A 13971-nucleotide genomic window follows, 5' to 3' on the forward strand; every position below is an offset into this window, starting at 1 on the left:
GGGCCAAACTACCTGTTAACAGGTGCAGAGGTGTCATTGAGAGCTACAGAAAACGTTTGATTGCAGTGATTGCCTCTAAAGGTTGTGCAACAAAATATTAGGTTAGCGGTCCCATCATTTTTGTCCATGCCATTTTCATTTGTTTTATTATTTACAATATTATGTTGAATAAACAATCAAAAGAAAAGTCTGATTTCTATTAAATGTGGAATAAACAATGGTGGATGCCAATTACTTTTGTCAGTTTCAAGTTATTTCAGTGAAAATTGTGCATTCTTCGTTTTTTGTGGAGGGGTACCAACAAATTTGGGCACGTCTGTATATTGCATTGAACTCTGATCATCTCCAGAGAATCTCTGAGACTCCAATAGCTGTTGTGGGGTAAAAAGTACAATGTTTTCCTCTAAAATGTTGTGGAGTAGAAATAGAAAAGTTAACAGTTTCAATAAAGTATTTGAGTAAATGTATTTTGATACTTTCCACCACTAATCCCACCTCTTTAAAACAGTCTAAATAAAAACTGATTATAACCTTCATGAAGATGCCATGGGTTTTACTGCAATGTGCAGTGGTGTGCACTGGTTTATAGCTAGGTGTGCTTAATAAAATGGCTGTATACCTAGAAAACATATACCTTTATATAAGTAACCCAGAGATCCTTTTTATTTGTTTATTTGAAAAGGTGAAAAGTCCCTTAAACATTGTCCAAAGTCCCTAAACTAACAAATTGCATAGATTTTAGGGGCTACATGACTATCCCCTCAATTCACAGTAATTTAAAATATCTGACAAATATTTTAACTGTCAATCAATCTGTACAAGGGGTTCCCAAAATGTGAAAGGTAACCTCAATGACTTAATTTCAAGAGCTCTTCATAAACAAATCAAGTATATTGCTTATAAATGTTGTTTTTTTATATAAATGTCATTTAATGATTCCTCCTTTATCCACCCTTGGTTTGTTAAATCTAAATAAAATGATAATATTAAAATTGTTCTTGTGTCTCATTCAGTTTACTATCATTTCAACAAGCTGATCTTTTTACACTCCAAAGCCAATCACTTTACTACTCTGATAGTTAATTGCTCACCTTGGTATGTATGGTCTGCGATGGACTGGCGACCTGTCCAGGGTGTACCCCGCCTTGCAAAGTTACTACAAAGTTAGTAATAATAATAATAATAATCTTTATTTGTAGAGCACTTTTCAAAAACAAGTTACAAAGTGCTTTAACAAGTGTAAAGACAATAATACCCAAGAGACAATAATACAAAAACAAAACAAGATAAAAGCAAGAAAACATTGAAAAGACCAAAATACATGTTTAAGATAAATATAAAATAAGTAAAATAGAATAAAATAAAAGGGATAAAATAAAGTCAAAAAAGATCGGGAAAGGCTCTCCTATAAAAGTATGTTTTAAGAAGGGACCCTGACTCAGCCGACCCGATTTCCTCGGGCAGGCTGTTCCAGAGACCTGACAGCAAACGCTCTGTTCCCTTTAGTTTTCAGTCGAGACTCTGGAACAGACAACAGACCTCTGCCCGAGGATCTCAAGGTACGTGCTGGTGCGTATGGAATTAAAAGTTTAGAAATATAACAAGGCGAGAGGCCATGAAGAGCTTTAAAAGTGATCAATAAAATTTTAAAGTCAATTCTAAAACATACTGGGAGTCAGTGTAATGAAGCTAAGATAGGGGTGATGTGGTCATATTTCTTTGTTCTGGTTAAAAGCCTGGCAGCTGAGTTCTGGACAGTCTGGAGTCGATCAATAGATTTTTGGGTTAAACAAGTGAAAAGGCTGTTGCAATAATCCAGGCGTGATGAGATGAAGGCGTGTAAAATGGTCCCAGTGTCCTTAAAAGTTAACATAGATCGAATTTTTGCTATATTTCTAAGTTGATAAAAATATGATTGAACAAGCTTTGTGGTGTGCTGCTCGAAATTTAAATTACTATCAAACCAAACACTAAGGTTCTTTGCAACAGGCTTAATGTGATTTACTATGGAACCAGCAGATGGCAGTATTTGCCATCTGCTGGGACCCGATGACCAGGATTTCTGTTTTGTGTGAGTTCAGCTGGAGAAAATTATCCATTTTTTAACTTCACAAAGGCAGTCGGTAAGTAAACTCAGCATTCCAGGATCTGTTGATCTGACGGGCAAGTATATTTGTGTGTCATCAGCATAAATATGAAAAGAAGTACCATGTTTATGGACAATATGTCCAAGGGGAAGCAGATACTAGGAAAACAAAATGGGTCCTAAGACCGACCCCTGAGGCACACCATATTTAACCGGACAGAACAAAGAGATGTTTACAGACACGCAAAACATCCTATTTGACAGGTAGGATGAAAACCATTCTAGGGCAGTACCAGAGATCCCCACCCAGTGCCTCAGTCTGTCTAACATGATGTTGTGATCAATGGTGTCAAAAGCAGCACAAGGTCCAGGAGTAACAGGACTGAGCACATACCTTTATCAGCAGACATTAAAAGGTCATTGGTGACTTTAATCAGGGCAGTCTCAGTGCTGTGGTACTTCCTGAAACCAGATTGAAACTTTTCAAATATTTTGTTATTGTCCAGTACAGTGAGCAGCTGTTTGGACACAATTCTTTCTAGAATCTTTGCAATAAAAGGCAGTTTTGAAATGGGTCTAAAATTTTGTGGGAGGGATCTAAACCAGGTTTCTTTAAAAGTTGGTTCACTCAAGCCGTTTTAAAATAATCAGGGACACAACCAGTAGATAGGGAGCTGTTAAAAACAGAGATCAAATGGGGCCCAAAAGAATCCATTACTTTCAATAAAAACTTTGTAGGTATTACATCAAGTGGGCTGGAGGACACTCGCATTTGTGAAAAGCTCAGACCAAGTTGATGGGATAAAACTGGTTAAAACTCTGGTGGTGAGGGACCTCTGAGTAAGAGGATGTGGGGGTAATAGAGGCTCTGATTGACACCACCTTATTGGTAAAATAGTACACACCAGTTTAACTAGGTTGGAGCAGTAGTGTTCTCTCAGCTACATCTGTGTCTTCTAGATGCGTTTATTTAACAGTAATGTTATATTCGGTAAAGCGTTGGACATGTCAAGCACAGAGAGGAAAAAAAGCCACGTTGAACAAAGTTGAGAAATCAATTTACTTTTTTAATTTTATTACTTACAAAATGAAACAAAAGAACACAGAATACTATACAAAGCAATGAAATAAATGAACACCTTATTGAAAATGCTGATTATCAGAAAGATGGGCAAAACTCGAAAGAATAAGAAAGCTGGTGACCCTAAAGCTCATGTGAAAAAAGAATCACTAACTTTGCACTAAACCATTTGTTCCCAGATCTAAACATGACTCAAAACAAACAGGACATATTAATATAAAAATCATACAATTGAAAAGATAATAGGCATGAACAAAAAACATTTACAGTGTCTCTCTGACAGTCTGACTCTGAGGCCTTTAAATTGAATCTGAAAATTATTCTTTTTGCTTTCATTTAGTACTTTTCGTTCCAGACTTCAGCCCTCAACTTATTACCACTTTATATCCGGCTGGTCAGCCACAGTCTTAATGAATCTATTAATATCAGTACTTGTAGTCCATGTTTGTCCTGCAGACAACAATTCAACTAAGATACTGCAAACTTTTTGACAGCGACCATTTCGTTTTGGTTCTGTCTCAGATCACATTAACACTCAGTTGTCCTTCTGGATCCATCCTATTCACTCATCTTTTACTATGACTTTCAATTCTGTACACACGACATCTATTGCATGTCTGTCTGTCCTGAGAGGGGGATCCCTCCTCTGTTGCTCTTCCTGAGGTTTCTTCCATTTTCCTTATTTAAAAGGGGTTTGGAGGAGTTTTTCCTCATCCGAATTGAGGGTCTAGGTGCAGATTGTAAAGCCCCATGAGCCAAACTGATCTGTGACACTGGACTATATAAATAAAAGTGACTTGACATGTTTTCTTTTTTCATAGCAATAGTAGAGAGAGAAAGGCATCAAAGGGCCCCGGCTGGACTTGAACCTAGCCCACTGCAGTAAGGACTAAGCCTTGACCCAAGTTGAGCTACTGGGGCATCCCATAGCAGCTTGCTTTATTGAAATTGAACTCTGAATATGATACCGAAAGTTGTTTTAAAGAAATTCACATTCCGTCGAAAATTTACATTGTTCAGTATGTTTTCAATGCATAAATGATGCACACATTAATGTGAAAACTATAACTAAATATATCTGCACATTTGTACAATAAAGTAAAAAAAAAAAAAAAAAAGACCATAAGATTGGAAAAAATGTCAGGCTTCAGTCATTCATGTGCACTCATCTATTAACTGCATACCGTATTTTGGGCTGAAATGGTTCAGTTCATGTTTCCCTAAAAAATTCCAATGACATCACTTCGGGGTGATCATGAGGGAAATTACCGAACTCTTTTTTCTGTATTCCAGAGTCAACATTATAATTCACCTGTGTCTGTGGGCTTTAATCAGAATCATCATCATGCTGTTCCGCTTCTTTCTTTTCCAAAAATCTAGCCATGTGTTCCAGTCGTATGGAGCCTCGATGGATCCACTCCTTCTGTTGGTTATCCTGCGTGTGACATAAAAAAACTATTATACCACAGAAATCTAAACAAACATAGCATCAATACTTTAAAACAACAGCATTATTAAGTGATACTGACCTGAAAAACAACCTGTATCAAGCTGCTGTCAACCACCTGCACCTCACACCTCTGCTGGACTCCATTTAATTCTGCATTAAGGGTCTGTCCAACCCTGTACTGGGTTAAATGTGGGAACGGCCAGTCTTTCAGGTACTGATTCATGAAAGTCTTGTGAGGGCTGTCTGGAATCTCGTCCAAAACGTTTTCCACTGTAAAAAAAAAAAGAAAACCCACTTGTCTAAAATGTTCGGCAGTAAAATGTGCAAACTGTGCATCCCGACACGTGCAAGTATTGTGAAGCTGTGATTCTACCTGTATGCACTTGCTGCACTGTCGCTTTGGATCAACATGATCAAAAATAGTATAAGTGTATTGGTATAGTTTGCACAAGTCTCGTGATCAACACAATTTTTAATAAAAAAATTTTTTTTTTTAAAACACGAAAGCAGGACTGTAAATAAAGCCACTTTATATAAGTAACATACACCTCATAAACTAATCTTTCTCTCTGAGGTAGAGCTAACTAAAGGCCCTGGACATGATTTGAGAATTACAGTAACTAAATAGGCTGCTCTGCTTTTGGTGTGAATACGGCTGGGTATCTGGGTATTGTTGAGATTGGACAAGCAATGTAATCTATTTTCTTTTCATTTTTATTGTTTGAAATAACTGTTAAATTAAAATATTGTAAAATTGTATCAGATCGCGCCACATCCTAATTAGGTCATCCATACACATAGTATCAGAGAAAGTGCGACAGCTTAGGAGTTTTTTGTATCTGAATAAGAGAGGAGGGGTGAAATAGTTTAGTGACCACTGTGAATTGTGAAAAAGGAATTTAAGTTTTTCATTTGTTGAAAGTAAACAATGGAGAATACATTTTGTTAACTTTGGATTAATAAATCTTGCAGAACTGAATTGAAAGATCTCCACGAGTGCTTTTACAAATAGTAGTGAGTCGCAAACCTCCAAATAGACAACAATAAGAAGCAGAAAACGAGTAAGGAGTCGCCTTAAACAAGTCACTGAACTAAAGCGAAGAAAGAGAACCTGCAAATCCAGCTGATGACACGGATTACATCTGATATAAAGCAGCCGGAGGCTCTGTGAGGAAAATCAGCTGACGTGCTGTTGCGCCACAAAAGTGTTGAATTGATATAATGGAATACAGTGATCGATCGTTGACAAGTGATTGAGTAAATTGAAAAGTAGTGTTATCAGAAGATGAAACAAACGCAAAGCCAAGCTTGTGGTGATAAACTTGCAACAGTGACAAACATGCCTGAGACAGCAGCAGAGGGTGAGAGGCTGTTAAAATCACGCATGGGCTAGGCTTACAAGAGCCTGCAGGCACATAACAAAAGGAATTTCGATCAATTAACTTAAAGGTATTGAGGTATACCCAGCCCTAGGTGTGAAGAAATGTGAAAACAGCCAAACTTACGTGGTCTGCACACCAGGTGAAGTGCAGGTAAACCAACATAAGTTGGTATGTGATCATCCAGAAAGACCAAGAACCTGGAAAATTAAAATATGACTTACATCAAATCAAACCTTTACTACAGTGTTTTTTTCTGTAGGAAATTGTGAGGTATTAGTTTCTTGGTGGTTGTAGGGATAAACACACACCTTAAACGGTTCTTTCGGCTGGGGAGCTCTGCCAAAATAGCAGGCCAAAACCGGGAACTGGTATCCTGACACTTGACCACCACACGAGCCCCGACATACAGCTGCTCCAGCTTCGGTGTGCTGTCAAAGGCGATGTGGTGGCCAGATACTAGACTCCTCCCCTTTTCTTCAAAACTGACTTTGTACTTCAACCGTCCATCTTCTGCAAATACCAAAATGTCAATGAGAGAGATTGGTAAAATACTCATTGTGAAACAAACGCAAAGATTTCAAAATTTCAAAAGCATAGAAAAACTAAGACAAGCAGTAAATCCTCACATTTCAGGAGCTGGAGCAAATGTTTGGCATTCGTGCTTGGTAAAGAACTACAATAATTAATTCATTATCAAAAAAAAAATGTCTGTCAATCAAATAATCAATTAATTTACTTATCATTTTAGACCTAGTAATTATACATCAGAGTTTTCAAAAACCTCTATATTCTTTGTACAAAGTACAACCAATACATTAACCTTTTGCCGCATTAAGGCCAATTTATACTTCTGCATCAAGTTTACGCACATAGCCACGCTGTCCTGAGAACTGAGAATTTATACTTGTGCGTTTGTTTCTGCGTAGCTCTGCAAATTCTATGTTCCTATGTTGCACTGTGTTGTTTCTTCTTCGTTAGGCTAATAGAGACAATGGCAACTGACACTGAGCTGATAATGTTGAACATCTGTTACCTTTAGTGAAATTACTAAAACACAGACTCTTGAACCAGTTGAAGCAGGAGGACATGCCAGACATTTTGTTTTACCCCTTGTTACAATATCTACTATTTTCCCCCGTTGCCATCTCATGGACCTCTTCCTGGCCAGGACCATCATGCCCATGTTGACCTCTTCTTCTGGCAAGTTAGGACGGACCTTTGTGGTTTCTTGAGAGCAATGTGCAAAAGCTGCTGATATTATTACAGGGCCTGGTTCTACCACTGTGGAAAAACACAAAACGTGTATTTTAGAACTTGAGCTTGAGGGACTGCAAAATATGAATGACTGGACATGTGAGTTTTCAGGAAAATAAATATGTTTGTGGCATTACCATTGTTGTTGTTTCTACCACTGGTTTGTGGTGCATGTGCCTTTGTGTCATTCTTGGTTTTTCCACTTTTCTGTTTATTGTTTGAGAGTGAGAAGTCAGAATCACTAGAACCCTCCCCCGGTTCCCACTGCATATCAGAATCAGAGCTGCTGAGGGAGTCATCTTCACTGTAGAACTGCTGAGGCGTTGGTGGTCGCAGAGCACTGATCTTATATTCAGGCAGTCTGGTCAAGACCACCACTGCATGTTTTATTACAGTGAGGGAGTCAGAATCATTCTGCAATTTTGTTCTCTTGATGAGAGTTTCACTTGTGGAGGGAACAGACTCATACGGGTAATGAGACATATTTCCTGAAAATAAATAAAACACATTGGTGAAGTTGTGGCTTGCAAAAAAACAAAAAATAATCAGCAACTATTTTGATAACTGATTCATTGTTTTGAGTCATTTTTCAAGTAAAAAGGCCCAATATTTGCTGATTCCAGTTTCTCAGCTTGTTAGTACTATACTTTGGACTGACTGTTAGTTCCCCATTTCTATTTACACTGTACACTAATGAATGTAGGAGCACACAGCCTAACTGTCATGTCATAAAGTTTTAAGCTGACACCATTTTATTAGGTCTGCTGCATGCCAGTGATTGCCCCTCTGTGTACCACAGGGAGATCGCCACCTTTAAAAGCTGGATTGACAGCCTCTATCTCAGCTTAATATTAACAAAACTAAGGAGACGATTTTTGACCCCAGGAGTGTGTGTGTTCATGACCCTGTGATCTTGATTAATAGTGTTATTGAACACGTGTCCTCCTATAAATATCTGGGTATCATGGTGGATGACAAATTGAGCTGGAGCATCCAGGTTGATTACTTGTGTGTCAAAATAGCCCAAAGACTTAACTTCCTTAGGAGTATTCATTTGTATGGCTGTGATGGAAAGCATCGTAAAATATGGCATGGCGCCTGGTTTGGCTGCCTTACTGTACGTTCTAAATCAATACTCATAACATGACAAAAACTGCCATGAAAGTGATGGGCATGAAGGATCTACAGCAGTCACCCTAGTCTATGTTTGAGAGTGATGTCGTCAAACATACTAACAAAATCTTAGATGATCCTTCACATGTACCATTTTCTGATTATGATTTGCTGCCATCAGGAAGACGATTTAGAGTTAGTAGATGGCATCACCCACCTCCATTTCTTTACTCAATAAGCAAATCCCTCTGTGAAGGCATGATGCAGGTTTTTAAAAAGGTATTACAATAACGTAATTTGGCCTCATATTATTGTACTGCAACTACAGGTGATGACTTAGATGACAGCAGGTTTTAGATATTTTTAGCTTACCTATTATTAACAGCTTTATTTATTTATTATGGAAAGGTGCATTTATATATTATCTTACTTATTTGTGTTCTTTTTGGATAATAAGGTTGAACTTAATTAACAAAATAATGTGCTTACCATAACCATCTTCTTCATCATCAGATTCTGTCTTTATTTTGACTTCTTGCCACTCCACAGGCTCCTGGAGCGCCGACATCGGATCAACCTCCATAACCACTGCAAAACAAATGTGTGACTTAAAATAAGAGTTTCAACTCCAGAATATACCTCTTAACATGCGAGTGCACGAGGTGGTGCCAGGTGTAAGGACCTCAGATTGCACACTAGAGGTAGGACTGGGCGATAAGTCCAGAAATGTTATCACAATAAAAACATTTCAGATCATTCGATATCGATAATTATCACCATATATGTCAAATCATTATTTATTTCCCATTTAAAGGCAGATTAAAGGAAGTAAAAATTGAAGAAATCAGATGGTTACTTATGTGGTTAAACTTATCTTTATGGTCAGAATGTGACAAACACTTGATGCCAAACAGTGGATAACTTCACAAGTCTGAGGTAGAACATTCATAACTATTACGATAAAATCTTTTCCAACAAATATGATTAGTTAATCTTTCTTTAGGCCTCTTCTTGTAAACAAAATAAATATTTTAATAGAAAAATTAAGTGCTAATTTGATAATTAAATGAATTAAAACAAATATTTATTGACATATATTGAACATTTATTTTATTGTTATTGAGGAAAAATATATTGCGATCATCATTATTGTTTTATTGCCCAGCCCTGACTGGAGGCTGACCATTAAATCGGCATGTTCACTAAATCTTCTGATATTGTCATAAATCTGTTTAATTTGTGCCATGATGTGCTTTTGTTTGTTTCTGTATGAGTCTTGCTGTCATCAGTCTGGGAAAAGGCACTGTGCCTTTAGTACCACTAAAATCTAAGTTAGTGGTATTTATAAAAATTATGACTGTAGACTTACTTTAGAATAACAATTACCATGCATTGCCTGCTATTTACTGACACTTCTACTTGCTCCTGTTGACATTTTATAATAAGTACTAAATATATAATAAGTAATATAATAATTTTTATTATAATATTTTTATTTTTTATGATAATTAAAATTTAAGTTTAAATATTAAAAAAGCTTTAACTGCAAATATCAAATGTGCTTTTTTTGGAGTAACCGTAACTGCTTATAACAGTTGTGTGTTAACTGCAGATAAATCTTCAGTTCAATCTGTAATTGTCATAATGAGGACGTGGGCATTGTTTTTATAGGCGTTCAGCTGACATTGTCAAATGCGACGACTACAGGAGCTGTGGCGTGTTCTGACTTCTCTTTATGAACGTTACTTAAAGGTCAGAAATTACGCTAGTACACTGATAAAATAAGAAAGTTTAGTAACTTAATTTAACACGCAAGTTAAGTTAGTCTTTCTACAGATAAGACGAAGCATAACATCAGCGTAACGTAACCAAAACTCGTAGCTTACCGGTTGTTGTGTCCCGATTTCTTGTTTCAGAAAACACAAAAGTTTGATCACACTGCAATGCAAGTAATAATTTAGTGTGACACTTAAGTTAAAGCTGAAGTTATCCAATAACGTTAACGTTACCTGAAGCTAGCTAACGTTATCAGGTTAGCACCACTAACTTAGCCTAGACTGTGTAAAGACAACAGGATACAGAGTAGGAGCCGGCTAGCTAGCACGGATAACACGACAGGTTTAAGCACACACTTAAACCGTGTTCTTGATTCTGTATCACGACTGTATGAAAATTATGGGAAAATACTTGCTATATTAGCTCACTAAGGAACAAATACAATTAGCACAGCTCCCTCCATTTTAGACGCCTGTTCATGTTGCTTTTTTCGCCCTGTTTCTTCTTCTTGTTGTATTGCGGACGGCCAACAAACAAACGGAGCATTACCGCCACCAACTGGTGTGGAGTGTGAATCGGGATTATAAACCAAAACACTTAATTTTCTGATTGTTAGTGGACACTAAAAAATATATCTCACAAACTCACAGGCAACACCACATGGTACATACTTTATTGTACAAAATAATAAAAGCAATGTCATTTGTTAATTGTTCAATCCAGTCTTCCAAAAGAAGACTTGAGTTCTTTGTCTGAGCGCTGCAGTCCCAATATTTCCTCTCTCAAATTGTATCTGAAGGACTTCCCAAAGCAGGCGGCAGTGGTTAGCACTGTCGCCTCACAGCAAGAAGGTCGTGGGTTCAAACCCCGGTTGCCCCGGCCTTTCTGTATGGAGTTTGCATGTCTCTGAGTGGTTGTTTGTCTATGGGTGGCTCCTGCCTTTCGCCCGATGTCAGCTGGGTTTGGCTCCAGCCCCCCGCGACCCTGTACGCAGTATAAGCGGTTGACGATGGATGGATGGATGGATTTCCCAAAGCCTTGCAGGATAGCTTCACAGATCAATTTAGTAGTGAGGAGGATGGTTCATGTCTCTTTGTAGCAGCTAGGGCTGGGCAATAAAACATGAATGATAATTATCAGCATGTAATTTTTCTCAATACTAATATAACAACTTTCATTTACACATGCATATTTGTTGAGAAAGGATTTTTATCATAAATGTTATGAATTTATGAAGTTATCCACTGTTTGGCATCAAGTGTTTATTCTGACCATAAAGAAAAGTTTAAAACCACAAATCGTTTCTTCAGCTTTCACTGAAAAATCAGCCTTTAAACTCAAAAGAAATAATGATTTGACATTTATCATGATAATTATCTATTTCAACTGACATGACTTTTTTTTTTTTTTTTTTTATCATTTTTGGCCATATCGCCCAGCCCTTGTAGTAGCTGCTGCTGCGTAGACAGATGATGATCATGAGACGATAGGCCCCTAGTTATAGATGCTCTAACTCAATCACAAAATCCATTCAGTAATCCATCCGAATGGATTTTTGAAAGCATTTAAGTCAGAAACACTCAAATACAACTTCGTGCATGTTTTCTGACTTCCATGAGAGTGTAATGGTGAATTTGTTTTTGTCCAGAAGTGGCCTGACTCGAAAATTGCACCGTCTAAAAGTATGTAGCCTTTTTATACAGCAGTGACAGTGTATCTTAATTTCCTAGAGTCCTGCAGAAACCTGTTAATGATTTCACCCTCCTCTCTCTCAGGTGATCTGCTCCTCCTGGTAGGTGGAGGTGGAGATGGCGCCGTACGGATCCACTACCGTCTGGGCACAGCGCACCACCGTCACCAGCAGGAAGAAACACAGGAGGAAGAGGAAGAAGAGAGCAAAGCCCAGGTCCACATCCACCTCAAACTGCCTCGCAGGGTGAGAAGCCTGGTCCATGTGGGCGATGACGACTTCTGATCCGTCTGATTCCTCTCCTTGTCAGCACCACTTTAGGAATGGGACAGCTGTGTGTACATGTGCTGTTGAGATAATGGTGATGACTTGATGCCAGAAATACTAAATAAATCAGAAAGGCAGACAAAGGGTAAAGAGGTTACATCACAACATCCTGGTGGCCTAGTGTTCAAGATGCATACCATGTTACTGCAATGCCCTTTTGTTGCATTTCATACCTCTCTCTCTTTCCTCCTTTGCTGTCTGTATTTTCACTGTCAAAAAACAAACAAACAAAAAAAAACCTGCCCCCCGAAAACCCTCAAAAAACAAGATATTGGCATTCATTAATAAATTCCTCCATAGATTTAACATTGCACTAAATCTTTGCTTTTTTATTCCACACATTCTTCTTCCTCCTCAAAACTTGGCACCAACATTACCCACAATTCAATTTGACCAAAGCGGCTCAGGTTTAAGCAGAGATCAGAATCTTTTGACCAGATATTTTTTCTTTTTCAAAGCTGTAGTCTTCAGACCAAACCAACGCTGACTCAAGTGACATCATTTGAGGCAATTTATCTGATAATGCAGCAGTAGTCCCCAACACCTGTACACAAACTTTGATGTTTAAAACCTGTGCAGTTTAATGGTAGCTACACTTAAAGTCTCATTGCATGATTTCTACACATCATGTCACAGAATCCAGTGACTGGAAATATTGCTGCTTGGGTTTTGAGGACTGTAATTAATTCAATAACCAGTTAATCTTCAGAGCATTTTGTGCATTAAATGATTAATCGTTTGGTCTGTTACCGTCACAACGTTACCTGGAAAGCCAAGGTATTGTCTTCAAATAGCTTATTTTGTGCAACTGACAGTCCAAAACCTTTTTCTATCACATAAAACAAAGACCAGTACAAATGGTCAATTTTCTAGAAGCTGGAACCAGAGAAAGTTTGATATTTTTGCTTAAAAAATGACTTAAATAATGAATCGATTATCAAAATAAATGCTGGATAACTTTCTTTTGATTTACTATTAAATAATAAACTAGTCTTTTTAGCTCTACTGTCTTTACAGAGGACAAGTTAACACAGTTATTCATTCATTCATCATTGTTTTGCCTGGTTGTTATTTAAAGACAAAAGAGCATTTCAGGTTTGAACAAGACAGATTAGCTCTCACCAAACTGATGATCAAAACTTTATGATTTGATCATCATATGAAAACAGATTTAATAATAAATTATTCACTTAAGTATTTTATCAACGGGCAATCAATGGGTACTTTCATTGTGTTCTGATGTTTTAAAGGCTAAACAATGTAATTGTTTAATAGGAAAAAACAACAACAGTTAAACTGATAATTAAAACAATCAGCAGTTGCAGCCCCGAAGGATTTCAAGATTGTATCTCCTTAATATTTAAGGGAAATTAACAGGTAACAGTTTACAACTACGAGTTATTTTCATTTTTGGAAAACTTTTTTTTTTTGTTAAAAATTGGTTAAAAAAAAGCAGATCCTAATTTCCTGAAGCTTAAGTGAACTCTTTTAAATAGCTTTTTTCGTCCAACCAATGGGAAAACATTTCAGGTTATTATCTCATAAGAAAACAATATGCCAAAACTATAGGCCTATTTATAAATATTTGCATTTGGGAAGGTGCTTTGCAATGTTTGGTGTTTTTGTTTAAATTACTTGCAAATGAATTGATCCAAATACTGTAGTTGCTATTTAATTTTCTGTTGATCAACAAATAAAATAATAGACTAATAATCTTCTGCTTAGGACCTATATAGGAAAAGAGCCTATAGATATCTTTTATTATAGTTTGTTCTAATTAGTCATTTGCATTTATTAGTTTGGTGTGAAGCT

General features: G+C 37.1%; 1 protein-coding gene and 1 long non-coding RNA gene across 3 annotated transcripts; one reads left to right on the forward strand and one right to left on the reverse strand.

Moving 5' to 3' along the window:
• Positions 1 to 3127: 3127 nt before the first annotated feature.
• Positions 3128 to 10635, reverse strand: LOC123967168 (histone-lysine N-methyltransferase SETDB1-B-like). 2 transcript variants are annotated; one of them, XM_046043206.1, is made up of 9 exons: positions 10376 to 10635; positions 10253 to 10304; positions 8856 to 8954; positions 7391 to 7741; positions 7107 to 7280; positions 6308 to 6509; positions 6123 to 6196; positions 4697 to 4887; positions 3128 to 4602 (listed from the first exon to the last, which is right to left on the reverse strand). In XM_046043206.1, the coding sequence occupies exons 3-9, from the start codon at positions 8947 to 8949 to the stop codon at positions 4495 to 4497; spliced, it is 1194 nt and encodes a 397-aa protein (XP_045899162.1). In that variant the 5' UTR covers positions 8950 to 8954; positions 10253 to 10304; positions 10376 to 10635; the 3' UTR covers positions 3128 to 4494. The 2 variants fall into 2 exon arrangements, with proteins under 2 accessions (XP_045899162.1, XP_045899161.1); XM_046043205.1 differs by having other exon boundaries at positions 10253 to 10634.
• Positions 9936 to 12264, forward strand: LOC123967169. The gene is made up of 2 exons (XR_006824203.1): positions 9936 to 10118; positions 11918 to 12264. It is a non-coding gene; the product is annotated as an uncharacterized LOC123967169 (long non-coding RNA).
• The last annotated feature ends 1707 nt before the right edge of the window (positions 12265 to 13971 follow it).

The sequence above is a fragment of the Micropterus dolomieu genome, unplaced genomic scaffold, assembly GCF_021292245.1.
Source record: "Micropterus dolomieu isolate WLL.071019.BEF.003 ecotype Adirondacks unplaced genomic scaffold, ASM2129224v1 scaffold_95, whole genome shotgun sequence".
Lineage (NCBI taxonomy): Eukaryota > Metazoa > Chordata > Actinopteri > Centrarchiformes > Centrarchidae > Micropterus > Micropterus dolomieu.

Excerpts from the sequence above, each read along its gene's own strand:
- LOC123967168 (XM_046043206.1), bottom strand. The coding sequence starts at position 8,949 with ATGGAGGTTGATCCGATGTCGGCGCTCCAGGAGCCTGTGGAGTGGCAA. Across the intron at positions 7,742-8,855 it reads TGATGAAGAAGATGGTTATG|GAAATATGTCTCATTACCCG; the intron begins GTAAGCACATTA and ends ATTTATTTTCAG. Across the intron at positions 6,197-6,307 it reads AGCCGAAAGAACCGTTTAAG|GTTCTTGGTCTTTCTGGATG; the intron begins GTGTGTGTTTAT and ends TTAATTTTCCAG.